The sequence below is a fragment of the Carassius carassius genome, chromosome 18, assembly GCF_963082965.1.
Source record: "Carassius carassius chromosome 18, fCarCar2.1, whole genome shotgun sequence".
Lineage (NCBI taxonomy): Eukaryota > Metazoa > Chordata > Actinopteri > Cypriniformes > Cyprinidae > Carassius > Carassius carassius.
The window spans coordinates 3,115,668-3,130,716 of record NC_081772.1 but is presented as its reverse complement, the minus strand read 5'-3'; the positions used below and the strand labels follow the sequence as shown (position 1 = coordinate 3,130,716).

At 35.6% G+C, this 15,049-nt stretch overlaps 2 protein-coding genes across 3 annotated transcripts in view; both read right to left on the bottom strand.

Moving 5' to 3' along the window:
- LOC132091776 (protein eva-1 homolog A-like) overlaps positions 1-2,900 on the bottom strand; it is a 37,417-nt gene extending 34,517 nt beyond the window's left edge. Inside the window, exon 1 of the mRNA XM_059497884.1 lies at positions 2,696-2,900. Within this exon, the coding sequence (XP_059353867.1) occupies positions 2,696-2,798 (103 nt within the window). The 5' untranslated portion in view covers positions 2,799-2,900. The remainder of the gene's footprint in view (positions 1-2,695) is intronic.
- A 1,235-nt stretch (positions 2,901-4,135) lies between these two features.
- Positions 4,136-15,049, bottom strand: part of LOC132092114 (importin-13-like) — a 49,562-nt gene continuing 38,648 nt past the window's right edge. The window contains exons 16-21 of one of the 2 annotated variants that reach the window (XM_059498201.1): positions 13,250-13,302; positions 10,637-10,703; positions 10,471-10,529; positions 9,505-9,594; positions 9,227-9,408; positions 4,136-5,969 (exon numbers count right to left, since the gene is read on the bottom strand). In XM_059498201.1, coding sequence (XP_059354184.1) covers positions 5,873-5,969; positions 9,227-9,408; positions 9,505-9,594; positions 10,471-10,529; positions 10,637-10,703; positions 13,250-13,302 — 548 coding nt within the window. In that variant the 3' untranslated portion in view covers positions 4,136-5,872. Of the gene's footprint in view, positions 5,970-9,226; positions 9,409-9,504; positions 9,595-10,470; positions 10,530-10,636; positions 10,704-13,249; positions 13,303-15,049 lie in introns of those variants that run through there. The other variant, XR_009422188.1, reaches the window with a different exon arrangement.

The following is a 15,049-nucleotide window of genomic DNA, read 5'->3' as shown; positions in this document are numbered from 1 at the left end:
GAAGTGAACCCTATTCCAGGTCTTTAAATAGTGCACATTATTAAATATTAAACAAATATTTAAACAACAATTTGATAATATTAAATTAAATTATACATTTTAATTTACACATACATTCTTATAATTTATTATTATACACATTTATTATAATAAATTATTATAATATATAAACTGTTATAATTCATTATTAATTCACAAACCAAGATTCAGATGCATAAAATTAAGTTGTGCCCTATACTTACAACCAAGTATTCAATTTCACTTGGAAACTTTTTTATTCTGATATTACTATAGTAATATCTATAGTACTTTTATTTTTTATTTTACACATATCTATCAGCTACTCTGCTCATTCCTTCCGTAAAACATTTTTACAGTGAAGAAAAGTAGCTTAGTGCACACTTAAAGGCTATTTCATGCTGACTTACAGACTGAAGCACATGAACGACAGTACGACGGACAGACAGACAGACGTTCTTCTCCTCGTAATGGTGTACTGGGATCATCAAACAGTTTGACCTCAGTTGACCTCCTGACCCTTTAACAGCCACACATCCCACTCAGCACCTTAGTAAGCTCCGCCCACAGCTTTATGAGCACATTCACTGTAGTTAAAACACACAAAATGAATCTAAATGTGTGTGTGTGTGTGAAGCTAATTAACCAAGATATAAAAACAGCATACACACAAAGGCACAAAGTTCCTGTAGGACAGATGTACAGGCCTGTTGCCTGGCAACAGATGCTCCGTCTCTATCAACAGCTTCTGTCAAGCACCTGTCAATCAAACGGACATTCCAGAGTGTGAGTCTGTCAGAGTCACAGGACAGTCCGTGTGACCCGACAGAACAACAGCTCTGTGTGTTCGGCTGAAAAGAACCAAAAATCTTCCACTGATATGTCTTGCGTTGACAGGACAGTGCAGTCATATTAGGGTGAACCTCACAAAAGCAAGTCCTGCTCGTATTTCATATAAGAATTTTTTCTTTTGTATTATATAAATTAATTTCCCTCACAAATCTCATTCTTGTAATGTGTCCTGTTATTGTGGTTTTCCTCACTGATATTTAGTGAGTCTTGTTACTTTAATATAATTAAACCATTCTTGCAGATTTGTTTCAATTTAAATCAGCAGAAATTAAAAGGCAGAACAGCAAATACTACCAAATTATTTACAATTTAAATAAGAAATCTTTTCTTCGCATGAAAGTAATGACACACGGAAATAATTTCACGGTGCAAAAATAGACTCGTTTTTTTTATTTTATATATAAAAAAAAAAAAAAAAAAAAAAAAAAATATATATATATATATATATATATACACACTGTATATATATATATATTTAAATCACCAAGTTTTGTTGAAAATTTTTAATATTATAATATAATAATATATTTTTATGTCTATAGTTTTTATGACTATATTAGTTTTTGGCTATTTTAGGAATTGTTGTAGTTGAAATAAAGTAAGCTTATATTCTTTTATTATAGTATTTTATTTCAGTTAATGTTTATTTTATTTCAAGTAATGAAAATGTTTTAGTTTTGCAATAATAACCCTGAAATAAATAAATAAACAAACAAACACACTCAGACTATTTTATTTATTTATTTATTATTATTATATTTTTTAAATATCCTGACATGGCTTTAACAGATTTTGTGAGATTCACCCAGTAAGGCTATCTTCTATAAACCTGCTTTGAATCTGTTTGTATTGTGTAAAGCAGTATACAAATAAACTGTCAATGAAGGTCCAGTTGTGGTACTCAAAGAAACATGATGTTTATTTCCCATCCAAAGCAAAGCTGTGCACATTTAAGTGAATTAAGAAGAAAAATGCAAACAAAATTATATTAAAAACAAACACAGAAAGCAATCACATACTGAGATCTGTCTTCACTCAGCACATCACAGCTGTTTCTGGTCAATTCATCTCTGTTATGTCCATAATGTCTTCACTGACCAAACACAACCTCCATAAACTACAGGGAAACTAGGCCTATTCAAGCAGTGCAGAGGATGTAGATCTTCTCATCGTGCTTCAAAAGACATAAAACAGTCTAAATATGCACAGCAATCAGTGTTCATGAAATCAGTGCTCAATGCATGCTTCATGCATATTTAATATACAAAGGGGCTCAAGATACATTATGTTGCTTCAATTCAACGTTTAATAAAATTCCAAATTGTTACTCTGATAATATAATTAGGCCTATATAAAGCAGATTTTATGTTTATTTTTTGGAAAACAGAAGCATTTTCGTGAATTATTCATTATTTTGGACCCACTGTATATATTAACTGTATATTAACAGTGTGTAATATTTCTCTTTGATCGCGTCGGTCACGGAAGTTCCCGCGAAATAATCTGTTACAATGTTTCTATTTCATATTTAAGTCTCCGCGAAATAATCTGTTACAATGTTTCTATTTCATATTTAAGTCTCCGCGAAATAATCTGTTACAATGTTTCTATTTCATATTTAAGTCTCCGCGAAAGAATGTGTTTCTATTTAATATTTACGTAATAAACACGCGTGTCATATCAACACCTCAACAATGCATAAAAAAAAGTTAAAATCTAAACTAATCGCGTATGAAACTATTGAAATTTTAAACGGATAAATGTGATACATATGTGATAAGGTATAATTACACAAACGCTTATAGGTGATGATGGTGGTTAGTACCTGAGAACTCCTGTGAAGTCTTCGTGAAGCCAGTCAGACACGAGATTCCCAACAACAGAAGTGAATATGAGACATCGGGGAAAAACATCCTTAAATGTCCCATCAGATCCGATGATTCCCGAGAGGATCAGACGGCGGGACGTGAAGTGATGCCTGATTCCATGACTCCAGTCTGGAGGACACGAGAGAGAGTGAGAGAAGAACAGCACAGAAGACCTGAGAGAGAGAGAGAGAGAGAGAGAGAGAGAGAGAGAGAGAGAGAGAGAGAGAGAGAGAGAGAGAGAGAGAGAGAGAGAGAGAAGAGAGAGAGAGAGAGAGAGAGAAATCCTCATGGTCCCAAAGTCCCTGAATTTCAAGCTCACTGCGGATGATTCGATTCAATTCATTAAATCTTTATCGGTAACTACCAATATACTATAGTGTTAAATTTTAAATTAACATAATATTTCATAATAATATCAAAAGATTCCAAATCAAAACATTTGAATCTTAAAGGCACAGTAGCCTACACCTAAAACAAGATCTACTCACCGTCAGGTTATTTCTGTCCCATGTGATTACCAATTTATCTATTCAGTTAAGTTTCCGTTTGAGCATTATCTCTTAAACTGCAATCTCTGCTAATTCTAGACAAAAAAACAAACAAAAAAAAATATATATATAATATATATAAAATATATATTGCTTTTTCCACTGTTTCCCTTTTAAATAAATTAATGCATGAATAATTATAATGCAATATAAAATAATTACAACATAAATAAATAATAGCATTCCAACATAAATGTAAATGTTTTAAATTCCAATGCAGTTAACACTGAACAGTGTCATGCGCAAAAAATAAAAGAAAAAAATCCAGCCGTTTCATAACTTCTCAAGCTGATGTCTGTGAAGACTTCTGGGTCATGTTGAGTACAAACAGGTGATTTAAATTACCCGATTAATCCCTGACTAGTGACAAACTCTCGGTTTCTCCAGAGCTTTAGAGACATCTGCTGGCCAGTATGAAGAAGATTTCAGGGCATCTGTTTCATTTGACTGCATGCTGTCTTTATCACCACTGTTTCTGTTTCATGAATTCCTTGTTTCTTATTATTGTTCTGTTTAATTTACCAGAAAAGCCTATATTAGGGCATGCTGTCACAAAAGGTCCACATGTATCATTATGAACTTCTATATCGGTTCATGTGCAATAACAGTGTAATAGTACATTTAATAGCTTTTTCTTGCAGTCAAGATTTTAATGTTTGAGTCCATACAACAACTGACTTTCAAAATCAACCCTGAGAAATATTCATTGCAGTAGAAATTACAAAAACATTCCTGTAGCCTGAGAACATAGGCTTGAATGAACATTGCACACTCCAATACTCACCTGAAGAGCTTGTGGTTTGAACATTCACACCTTCATTCATGCAAACAGACCACAGAACCCAGAGCTGCCATCTCAGATGTATTTAATAAATTAAAACAAGGTACAAAAAAGAAAAAACCTAATGTACATTTGTCTCTGTCTCTCCCTGTGTTCTCACTCTGTGACTCACTGGTAAACGAACATGATAGAACAGCCCTCGTCCATGGATTATGACACATTCTGGGCCCCTATGTAACGCAACACACATGCTACATGTCGGCAAGGAGCTGGGCGGAAACGAAAAAGAGAGAGAGAAATGTGATATGTGTTTACAGCAATAGTTAATTGGAAAAATGCTAATTTGCTGAAAATGTACTCACCCTTAAGCAGATACACATGAGTTTGGTTCCAAACAACTGATAAAAACATCACAATAATCAAAGTAATCCACACCACTCCAGTCTATCATTTAATAACTTGTGAAGCAAAAAGCTGCATGTTTAGATACTTTACATTAAACATTAAACTGCTGCTTCTTACCAAAATACTAGCCCTTAATCCATAATAACCCAACAAAATATTTGAGTGTTTTTACTTAAACGGTGCTTGATCTGAGGAAACAATATAGAGGAAACAAAAGTTTAAAGTTAAAAATGCCTTGATGGATTTGTTCCTCACAATAATGCAGCTTTTCACTTCAAAAGTCATTTAATGATGGACTGGAGTGATGTGAATTACTTGTGGATTATTGTGATGTTTTTATCAGCTGTTTGGACTCTCATTCTGATGGCACCCATTCACTGCAGAGGAAGTGATACAATGCTACATTTCTCCAAATCTGTTCCTGTGAAGAAACAAATTCATGTGCAACTTGGATGGCCTGATGGGGAGTAGATATTCAGTACATTTTATTTTTTAGCAATTTTGTGCGAACCATTCCTTTAATAAATTTTCAAATATAGGTCATATGCATGCTGGGACCATTATCTGTATGCAGGTACGTTCCTTTAATGAAACACAAAGAAGAATTTCTAAAGAAACATTTACAGGTTAGGAACATCATGATGTTGGGTAAATGATGACAATTAAATTTTTTGGAGTGAACTATCTTAGTGCTTCGCTCTCTCTCTTATTCATTGCGTAACACCCAGTATCTACTAGTCACCAAATATGCTGCTAACTTTCAATATATATATATATTATAGTTTAAAAAATGTCCACAACATTTTGGCAGAAACGATCGTTAGAGGTTAAACAGACAGAGATATAGAGGACAGATCTAAAGCCACAGAAAAAAATCAGTCTGTATTGGTCCCTCTCTCTGCTAGCAGCACACGGACTAGTCACCCTACAGTTTACTAGATTATGTGTATTTATATATATTATTTATTTCAGTATCTTCAAAATAAAAATAAAAAACATTCAACTAACACTATTTCTTTGTTCAAGAGGATGCAAATCATCACAAGCAAAACAGCCCAAGAGCCACGGAAGATCAAACGTGGGAGAATCAAAGAACGGTTTACAGCGGACATGCTGTGAGATGTGGGGAGCGGAGATGTCGCCCATTCAGAACACCCTACAGACACCCCAAAATCCAATGAGAGAGTGGTTGAGAGAGAGAGAGAGAGAGAGAGAGAGAGAGAGAGAGAGAAAGAGAGAGCGAGGACGAGAGAGAGAAAGAGAGAGCGAGGACAAGTTGGAGGAAGATCCCGACTCTCAGATGGTCAGTTCTGAGATGGTGTCATTCGCATCACAGTGAGGGCTTCTGGGAGTTGCTGTTTTTGGGTTTCCTCTCACTCTGTGTCTGTACGAGCGGCGGATCAGTAGCCCGCGGCGTATTCAGTTCCGTAAAGGCCACGGCACACCAGGGTGAACTCCTTCACAATGTCTTTGACTCGACGCTTATTCACTCGCTCCCTGAGAGGATGTGGAAATAAATATCATCAACACATATATTAATATAATAATACAATTAACACCTTATAGACATTTACAATGCTACAAAAGATTTCCATTTCAAATAGATGTAGTACAACCCCGAATTCCGGAAAAGTTGGGACGTTTTTTAAATTTTAATAAAATGAAAACTAAAGGAATTTCAAATCACATGAGCCAATATTTTATTCACAATAGAACATAGATAACATAGCAAATGTTTAAACTGAGAAATTTTACACTTTTATCCACTTAATTAGCTCATTTAAAATTTAATGCCTGCTACAGGTCTCAAAAAAGTTGGCACGGGGGCAACAAATGGCTAAAAAAGCAAGCAGTTTTGAAAAGATTCAGCTGGGAGAACATCTAGTGATTAGTTAAGTTAATTGATATCAGGTCTGTAACATGATTAGCTATAAAAGCTTTGTCTTAGAGAAGCAGAGTCTCTCAGAAGTAAAGATGGGCAGAGGCTCTCCAATCTGTGAAAGACTGCGGAAAAAAACTGTGGAAAACTTTAAAAACAATGTTAAATTGCAAAGGCTTTGCAAATCTCATCATCTACAGTGCATAACATCATCAAAAGATTCAGAGAAACTGGAGAAATCTCTGTGCGTAAGGGACAAAGCCGGAGACCTTTATTGGATGCCCGTGGTCTTCGGGCTCTCAGACGACACTGCATCACTCATCGGCATGATTGTGTCAATGACATTACTAAATGGGCCCAGGAATACTTTCAGAAACCACTGTCGGTAAACACAATCCGCCGTGCCATCAGCAGATGCCAACTAAAGCTCTATCATGCAAAAAGGAAGCCATATGTGAACATGGTCCAGAAGCGCCGTCGTGTCCTGTGGGCCAAGGCTCATTTAAAATGGACTATTTCAAAGTGGAATAGTGTTTTATGGTCAGACGAGTCCAAATTTGACATTCTTGTTGGAAATCACGGACGCCGTGTCCTCCGGGCTAAAGAGGAGGGAGACCTTCCAGCATGTTATCAGCGTTCAGTTCAAAAGCCAGCATCTCTGATGGTATGGGGGTGCATAAGTGCATACGGTATGGGCAGCTTGCATGTTTTGGAAGGCTCTGTGAATGCTGAAAGGTGTATAAAGGTTTTAGAGCAACATATGCTTCCCTCCAAACAACGTCTATTTCAGGGAAGGCCTTGTTTATTTCAGCAGGACAATGCAAAACCACATACTGCAGCTATAACAACAGCATGGCTTCGTCATAGAAGAGTCCGGGTGCTAACCTGGCCTGCCTGCAGTCCAGATCTTTCACCTATAGAGAACATTTGGCGCATCATTAAACGAAAAATACGTCAAAGACGACCACGAACTCTTCAGCAGCTGGAAATCTATATAAGGCAAGAATGGGACCAAATTCCATCAGCAAAACTCCAGCAACTCATAGCCTCAATGCCCAGACGTCTTCAAACTGTTTTGAAAAGAAAAGGAGATGCTACACCATGGTAAACATGCCCCGTCCCAACTATTTTGAGACCTGTAGCAGAAATCAAAATTGAAATGAGCTCATTTTGTGCATAAAATTGTAAACTTTCTCAGTTTAAACATTTGCTATGTTATCTATGTTCTATTGTGAATAAAATATTGGCTCATGTGATTTGAAAGTCTTTTAATTTTCCTTTTATTAAAATTTAAAAAACGTCCCAACTTTTCCGGAATTCGGGTTGTAGATTCATCAAAGAATCCTGAAAAATAAAAGACGTATCAGGGTTTCTACAAAAAATATGAAGCAGCACAACGGTCTTCAAATGTTTCCTGTGCATGTGGAGGATCATGTGACACTGAAGACTGGAGTAATGATGCTGAGAATACAGCTTTGATCACAGGGATGAAATTTTGGTTTAAAATATAATTAGACAACATTTCTATTACTGTTTTTACTGTAGTTTATCAAATAAATGCAGCCTTGGCGAGCATTCTTTGAAAATAACTGAAAAATCTTTTAAAATTTGTATTGTTAATTGGAATCAATAACAAGGAATCCTTTAATCCAAGGAATTTGTCTTGGTGACAGGAGCTTCCAGTGCAAAGAAAAAAAGTACAGACATAGTGCAGACATACATATAAACTGACATACATACAGTATATAACAGTGTTGGGGAAAGTTACTTTTAAAAGTAATGCATTGCAATATTGCGTTACTCCATAAAAAAGTAACTAATTACGTTTTTTATGGAAATTAATGCATTAGGTTACTTTTGCGTTACTTTTTAAATCTGGACAGGGCTTGCCGTTTGTTTTTAAAATAAAAAAGTACAGTTTTTGGCAAATATAAAAGCCTTTTCACACCAAAAATGAAATGAATACACCTCAGGCTGAAGGGAAAGTAAATTTACGTCCATACAGTAGAATGCAGAAGAAGAAACTTCAACACTTTTTTTTTTTTAAGTCAATTTTGCATATTAGTATGGTTGAACTGGATCATCAAATGTCAGAAGCAAAGACATTGGTTTATAGAATTGCATTAAATACATAAAAGATATTGGTTTTGTTTAACATTTTATTATTGCAGGTTTGCATCAAATTCTGAGTTGCATTATTTTTATTAATTTTGAGGAATACAAAATCTGTGTGTGTGTGTGTTTTTTTGAGTGAGATTAATTAATACATATTCATATTTATTTCAGAACTACAGTAACAGATTTTTGAATCTCAACATGAGGACAGGAGAGCTGTCAATCAATAAATGTAGTCACTCAGATATTCTCTTATAAAATGAAAAAGTAATGCGTTACTTTACTAATTACTTGAAAAAGTTAGGGCTGCTCCGATCAAGATCGGCCGATCGTTAATGCGCATCTCGTCAGTAAAGCCGGTTCTCCAATCAGCGGTAAATTCCATCAGGTGCGTGATTTCACATAGAGCAGCTGTTACTACACAGAGCCGTTGTTAACTGAGAAGATGCGCAAATCCAGTTCATTTTCAGCGTTTATTTGCGCATCTTCTCAGTTAACAACGGCTCTGTGTAGTAACAGCTGCTCTATGTGAAATCACGCACCTGGGGGAATTTACCTCTGATTAAAGAACCGGCTTTACTGACGAGATGCACATATCGATCGGCCGATCGTGATCGGAGCAGCCCTAAAAAAAGTTATCTGATTACGTAACTCACGTTACCCCCAACACTGTATAATAAAATGAAACATAACACTAATAATAAATTAATAATATTAATCTATCCAGAATGGTCAAATGGTATACATGAACCCATCTCACCGGAGCACCTGTTGGCTGAACGTGTCTTTCTGCTCGTCAGAGACACGCGAGGATGGGAAGCCCGGTGAGCGCAGAGCTTCTTTGAGCCACACCGTCAGCAGAGCGAAGCAATGCTTGTTCAGACAGAAGAGCACCTCTGCAAACTGGTCCATCAGACCGCGGGACGACTGACCACCGATGGCCTAATGAAAGAACAGATTAGTCTTTCTTTTTTTTTTTTTACATTACTCAACAACCACCATATCTTGTGCACCTCTGGTGAAAAGTTGCAAGCTCACCTCCAACACAGCCAACAGGAGAAGTTTACCATCTTCCTGCACGACCTGACCAACAGGAGGAATGTCTGCGCAGTGTGATATTAGTTCTGTCTGCAGTCAACGCAAATAAAGGGACAATTCAATATTACACATCACTATTGTTTACGAAAACTGGGTAAAGTTTTGTGAAAGAAGTCTCTTACGCTGACCAAGGCTGCATTTGTTTGATCAAAAATACAGTAAACGCAACAATATTGTGAAATATTGCTACAATTTCAAAGAACTGTGTTCTATTTGAATATATTTTAAAATGTAATTTATTCCTATGATGTAAAGCTGTATTTTCAGCATCATTCCTCCAGTCTTCAGTGTCACATGATCCTTCAGAAATCATTCTGATATACTGATTTTTCTGCTTAAGAAACATTTCTGATTATTATCAGTGTTAAAAACAGTGCTGCTTAATAGTTTTGTGGAAACCTTGGTACACCACAGAATCAAAAGTGAAGGCATTTATAAGGTTTCTTTAATAAAATTATACTGAAACAGATGCATCATGGTATCCACAAAATATGAAACAGCAAAAACTGTTATTGTTAATTATTAACATTAATGATAACAACCATTATTAATTATTGAGCACCAAAAATAATTGATAATACTTGAGCAGCAATCAGCATATTAGAATGATTTCTGAAGGATAATGTGACACTGAAGACTGGAGTAATGATGATGAAAATTCAGCATTGATTGCAGCAATAAATTATATTTTTATATATATATATATATATATATATATATATATAAAGCAGTTACTTTAAATTGTAATCATATTTGGCAATGCAACTGTTTCTTGCTGTATTTCCCATCAATAAATGCATTCTTGGTGAGCAGAAACACTGTAATTATTCCAAACATTTGACCATTAGTGTACTGTGCTCTTGGTGTGAATAATAAGTAAGGTTGTTGTGACAGCTTCTGACTTACAAAGAAAAGGCAGGTAGATTTGACTGTCGGGGCTTCTGGGAATTTCAGTGACAGCACTCCTAGAGCCGAAACACAGCGGCATTAGAGAATACCCTTTTTTAATATTACAGAGGCTCAGACATTTACACATATTCATTCATGGTTTCAACATTTTAAACAGACTTACCACAGTGAAACACTGCTTTCACATCAAGACTCTCTGATAAGAATAAATCGGGCTTCCGTTTGAGGGCCTACGAATCAGACAGAGCCAATGAACAAAGCAAATGATTCAAACCCCGCCCCTGGAACCCTGTCAATCACTCCTGTGCCCCGCCCACCCTCCATCACTCACTCCCTACACCTGTCTAGCTCTAGAATATCAACCAAAGATACATTTTCAATGAAAACAGATCAGGTAACTAAAAAATCAACACCAAAGAAACTAAAATACTGAAATTTAACTCAATAGAAACTAAAGGTAAGATGGATTCTTCTATGTTTAGCGTTCTCACTTGTTTTTCATCTGTTCGATCACTACTTTCTCTGCTCAGTTGGACTGAATGCAACAGAAATCTAAGTAACATGTACGATAAAGACAACTGATGCATTAAGAAAATCATTGAGGATGAGAGGATATTTGAGAGACAGACAGAGAGAGAAACCGAGAGAGAGCCTCATGAGAAGACATAAACCAGAGAGCCAACTCATTTGAATCAATTAATCAATTCATTGAGATGAATTAATTTAGGCTTTCTTTGGGTTTTGGGCTGGAATGACACTGAAAGGAGTGGTAGGGGTTTGTGGGATCTTGAACCTAACTTTTTTTTTGCAAGGATGCATTAAAGGGGTCATAAGATGCTATTTCAATTTTTCCTTTCTCTTTGTAGTGTTGCAAGCTCTTGGTGCATAAAGAAGATATGTGAACTTGCAAAGACAAAAGTCTCAAATTATTTTTTTTAATCAAAATTAAGATTCTGCCATGCCACGCTAAAACGGCTTATTTAAACACGCCCCCACATGTCTACATCACTATGTGGAAATGTTTAAGTAATGTCGCCCCAAATGTTCATGCAGAGAAAGAAGGTGTGGTTTCAGTAACACAGTTAGTGTTGAAGCAGTCATGTCAGGGAGATGTGTGTATATCTAGGCGATAGCAAAAGCACTTTATTTGGCCTTCCAAAAGTAGATGTATATAGGAATCTTTTTCTTTAAAGATTACTTACAAGATTACTTACAAGAGAACAGCAATGCATTTTTTGGATGACCATTTCGTGAACCTAGGAGAGGAGGTCATTCTGACGTTGCTACGACAATCCGAGTCTCACAGTGGAGAGACAGCTGTCTTAAACGTCCATTGCTCGTGTACTGCAAACACATACGAGCTTCATCACTGTGTCTGTCACGCGACTCTGTTCCCCTTCGAGCTCGAACTGATGGTAAAACTAAGGACATCATTAACTGTCTTTACATTTATTTTGAAAGATGAAGCTCCCAATTATGAAAAAAGAGCATTACATTTCCGACGAGTGCTTGCGTTGTTCGGCCAATCACAATGCACTGGGTCAGTTGGCCAATCAGAGCAGACTGTGCTTGTCGGAAGGAGGGGCTTTGTAGAAAATTACGCGTTTGAGAGAGGAGGGGCATATAAAAATAATATGTCTTTGAACATTAAAGCATGTCAACATATTCTGTTACACCAAATACACAAAATAATGATCTTTAAAAAAAAGCATCATATGAGCCCTTTAAAGACATTTATAAAGTGAAGATTGCGATTTTAATGTTGTTCTTTTGAACTTATTTATCAGGCAGTTCTAAAAAAAATGTATGAAATATTTCTTGAGAAGCAAATCAGAATACTAGAATGATTTCTGAAGGATCATGTGACACTGAAGACTGGAGTAATGATGCTGAAAATTCAGCTTTAAATCACAGGAATAAATTACATTTTACAATATATTCAAACAGAAAACAATTGAATTGTATACTATTTCACTGTAATTTTGATCAAATAAATTGACCAAATAAAATAAATAAATTATATTAGTTAGCCATACTTAAATTTTCCCACAATAACATGTTAACTTCCTTGAATTCCTTTTTAAAGGAATATAATAAACAAATAAAAGTGTGTAAATATTGGAATATACCATTTTTATGAATGACACTAACAACGAAATATGTGCGTATCGATATAAAGACACAGAGGAAGATCATTACTATTTACTCATTTTATTTATTGTTCTGTTTATTAATAAATTGTAAAGAATCTCAAACATGTCTTATCTATATGCTTAACACAATTTATTTTAAATTACTCAAAATCCTGAAACTTGATTTAATTTCACTTTAAAAAATTTAGATGTTCAGTATTCTCACATTTTTTACTCACTTTTTATCTAGATGCAATAGCAACAATCAATGTGTCCAAAGACATTAAGTTTGGTTTTAGTTGAGCAAAATCCTGCTCATATATTTAATTTAATGATCACATCCAATTTAGTTCAACTACACTGTAAAATAAATGTTGTGAAATGCAACACTATCACAGCCAAGTTTTGATGTGTAATAAACCACCACAAAGAACAGGATCTTTGGATTAAATGAGATGTACATAGATTGGAGGAGATGACTGTTGTCTGTGTGACTATTGTACAAAAGAGCTGTCAATCATCCAATAGCAAAACCCCTCTGGTCAATTCCACTGCCCGAACACAGAACAGAAGGGAGAAAGAAAGGGACAGCAAAAGAGAAGAGAGAAACCCAAAGTGAATGAAATAAGAAACTAAAAACACACCTGAGCTTGGAGTTGCATAAATGAATCAACAATATCAGGATGATCCCTGGGCCCTAAAATATAATAAAGATGAAACTTAAGAAATAATAATAATAATAAGAATATATACAAACAGCAAAAAAACAGATCGAACAGTCATGTGGAAAGGAAAAGTCAACTGGACGGAAATAATTGCACGCGTGAGAGAAGTAGGGCAGAGAAAGAGGAGGGAACATGAACAACTTGAAAAACAAAATAAGACAGATCAATGAGTCCGTTCTGAAGGAGAGAAACAAAGAAGGAAAAGAAACAGAAGTAACGAGAGAAAGAAAAGAAACCTAAAAAACAAAAGAAACAGTGGGTTTGGAGTGGGAACCCAGGAGGCACCTGTTACTGTGATGACACTTGTGTTGCTTGCATGGTAGCAATCAGTCCCAAACTTCCCTCCCTTAGCTGTTCCCACACTCCAAACAAGACCCGCCCCCTCAAACCCAGACAGACCCCGCCCACCCAAACTCCGCCCCTTCACAGAAAACAAATGACAAACAAACACACAGGCCACGGCAGGTCCTCTCAGCCATGTCACCTGATCGGGACAAGAGTGTTATCGCTAACATTTCTGCTGATTTGGAAATGACAAGATTAAAACAGAATGTAAAGAATGACAAACAGGAAGTGAGGAATGCAAGCGCACTAGAGGACACATGCTAAGAACAACTATTTGAGTGAGTGTGTGTGTGTGTGTGTGTGTGTGTGGTAGGGAGTCATGCTGGACAATTTTAGGCTGTTTTCACACTTGCTGTCACTGGTTGGTCAAAACCAGAAAATCGGTCCCGCCAAAAATGAAAATTTGTTTTTTTGTCAAACAAGCTTTTTTATTTATTTATTTTTTTTTTAAAGTCTGAACAAGACAAGACAAAGGAACAAACGGAATGAATACAATATAAAAAAAATAAAAAATATTTTAATCCATAAAAAAAATATTGGCATAGGTTTTAAAATAAAATACTACTCGGGTATTTCTATTTCATGTTTAATTCAATGTGTTCTCACTTCACTTCTCACTTTGTTATTATTTGCTGAATTTACTAACAATTTCTGAGTGAAAACTGTATCAATGTACACACTCCTCCTACATCACATTTTTGTATTGAGCGGAAGTCCTTTCATTAGATTTACATCATTAATTGCATTACATTTCATTCCTTTGTGTGTCTCTACATATAGCAGAATGGCAATAAAGCTCACTTGACTCGAAGAATCTGCAAGCTGACAGTAATCAAGCAAATGAAGGCATGTTTTTCATTTAGGTCAACAAGAAAAGTGTCTGGAAGCGGTGGGATGGAAAGAGTGATGACCTAAAACGAGTTTAACAGGTGCATTAAATAGGGCAGCATTAATATAATCATATTAATACAAGCAGACCTTCTCAGTGACAAACTGTAATAAATCCAACCAAGAATCTCCACTATATTGTTTGCGATTACGAATAAACACACAAAACTTCTGGGCTACAATATAAAGTATTTTTGTCTGTTGTTGTTTTAATTCGGCATTAGTGTACGTAATATTTAGAATGTCAAGTTTAACCAGTTTTCTTAATGTAAAAAGTGTTTAATTGTATGCCAAATATAATAAATCAAGAAACCAGATGAGATATACCATATTTTCCGCACTATAAGGGGCACTTAAAAGCCTTTAATTTTCTCAAAAAAACCTTATAATCCTTATAATGTGCCTTATAATCCGGAGCGCCTTATATATGGATCAAGGCACTCTGTCAAAATGTTGACATTCCCTTTAGCACAGCTCCATCTAGTG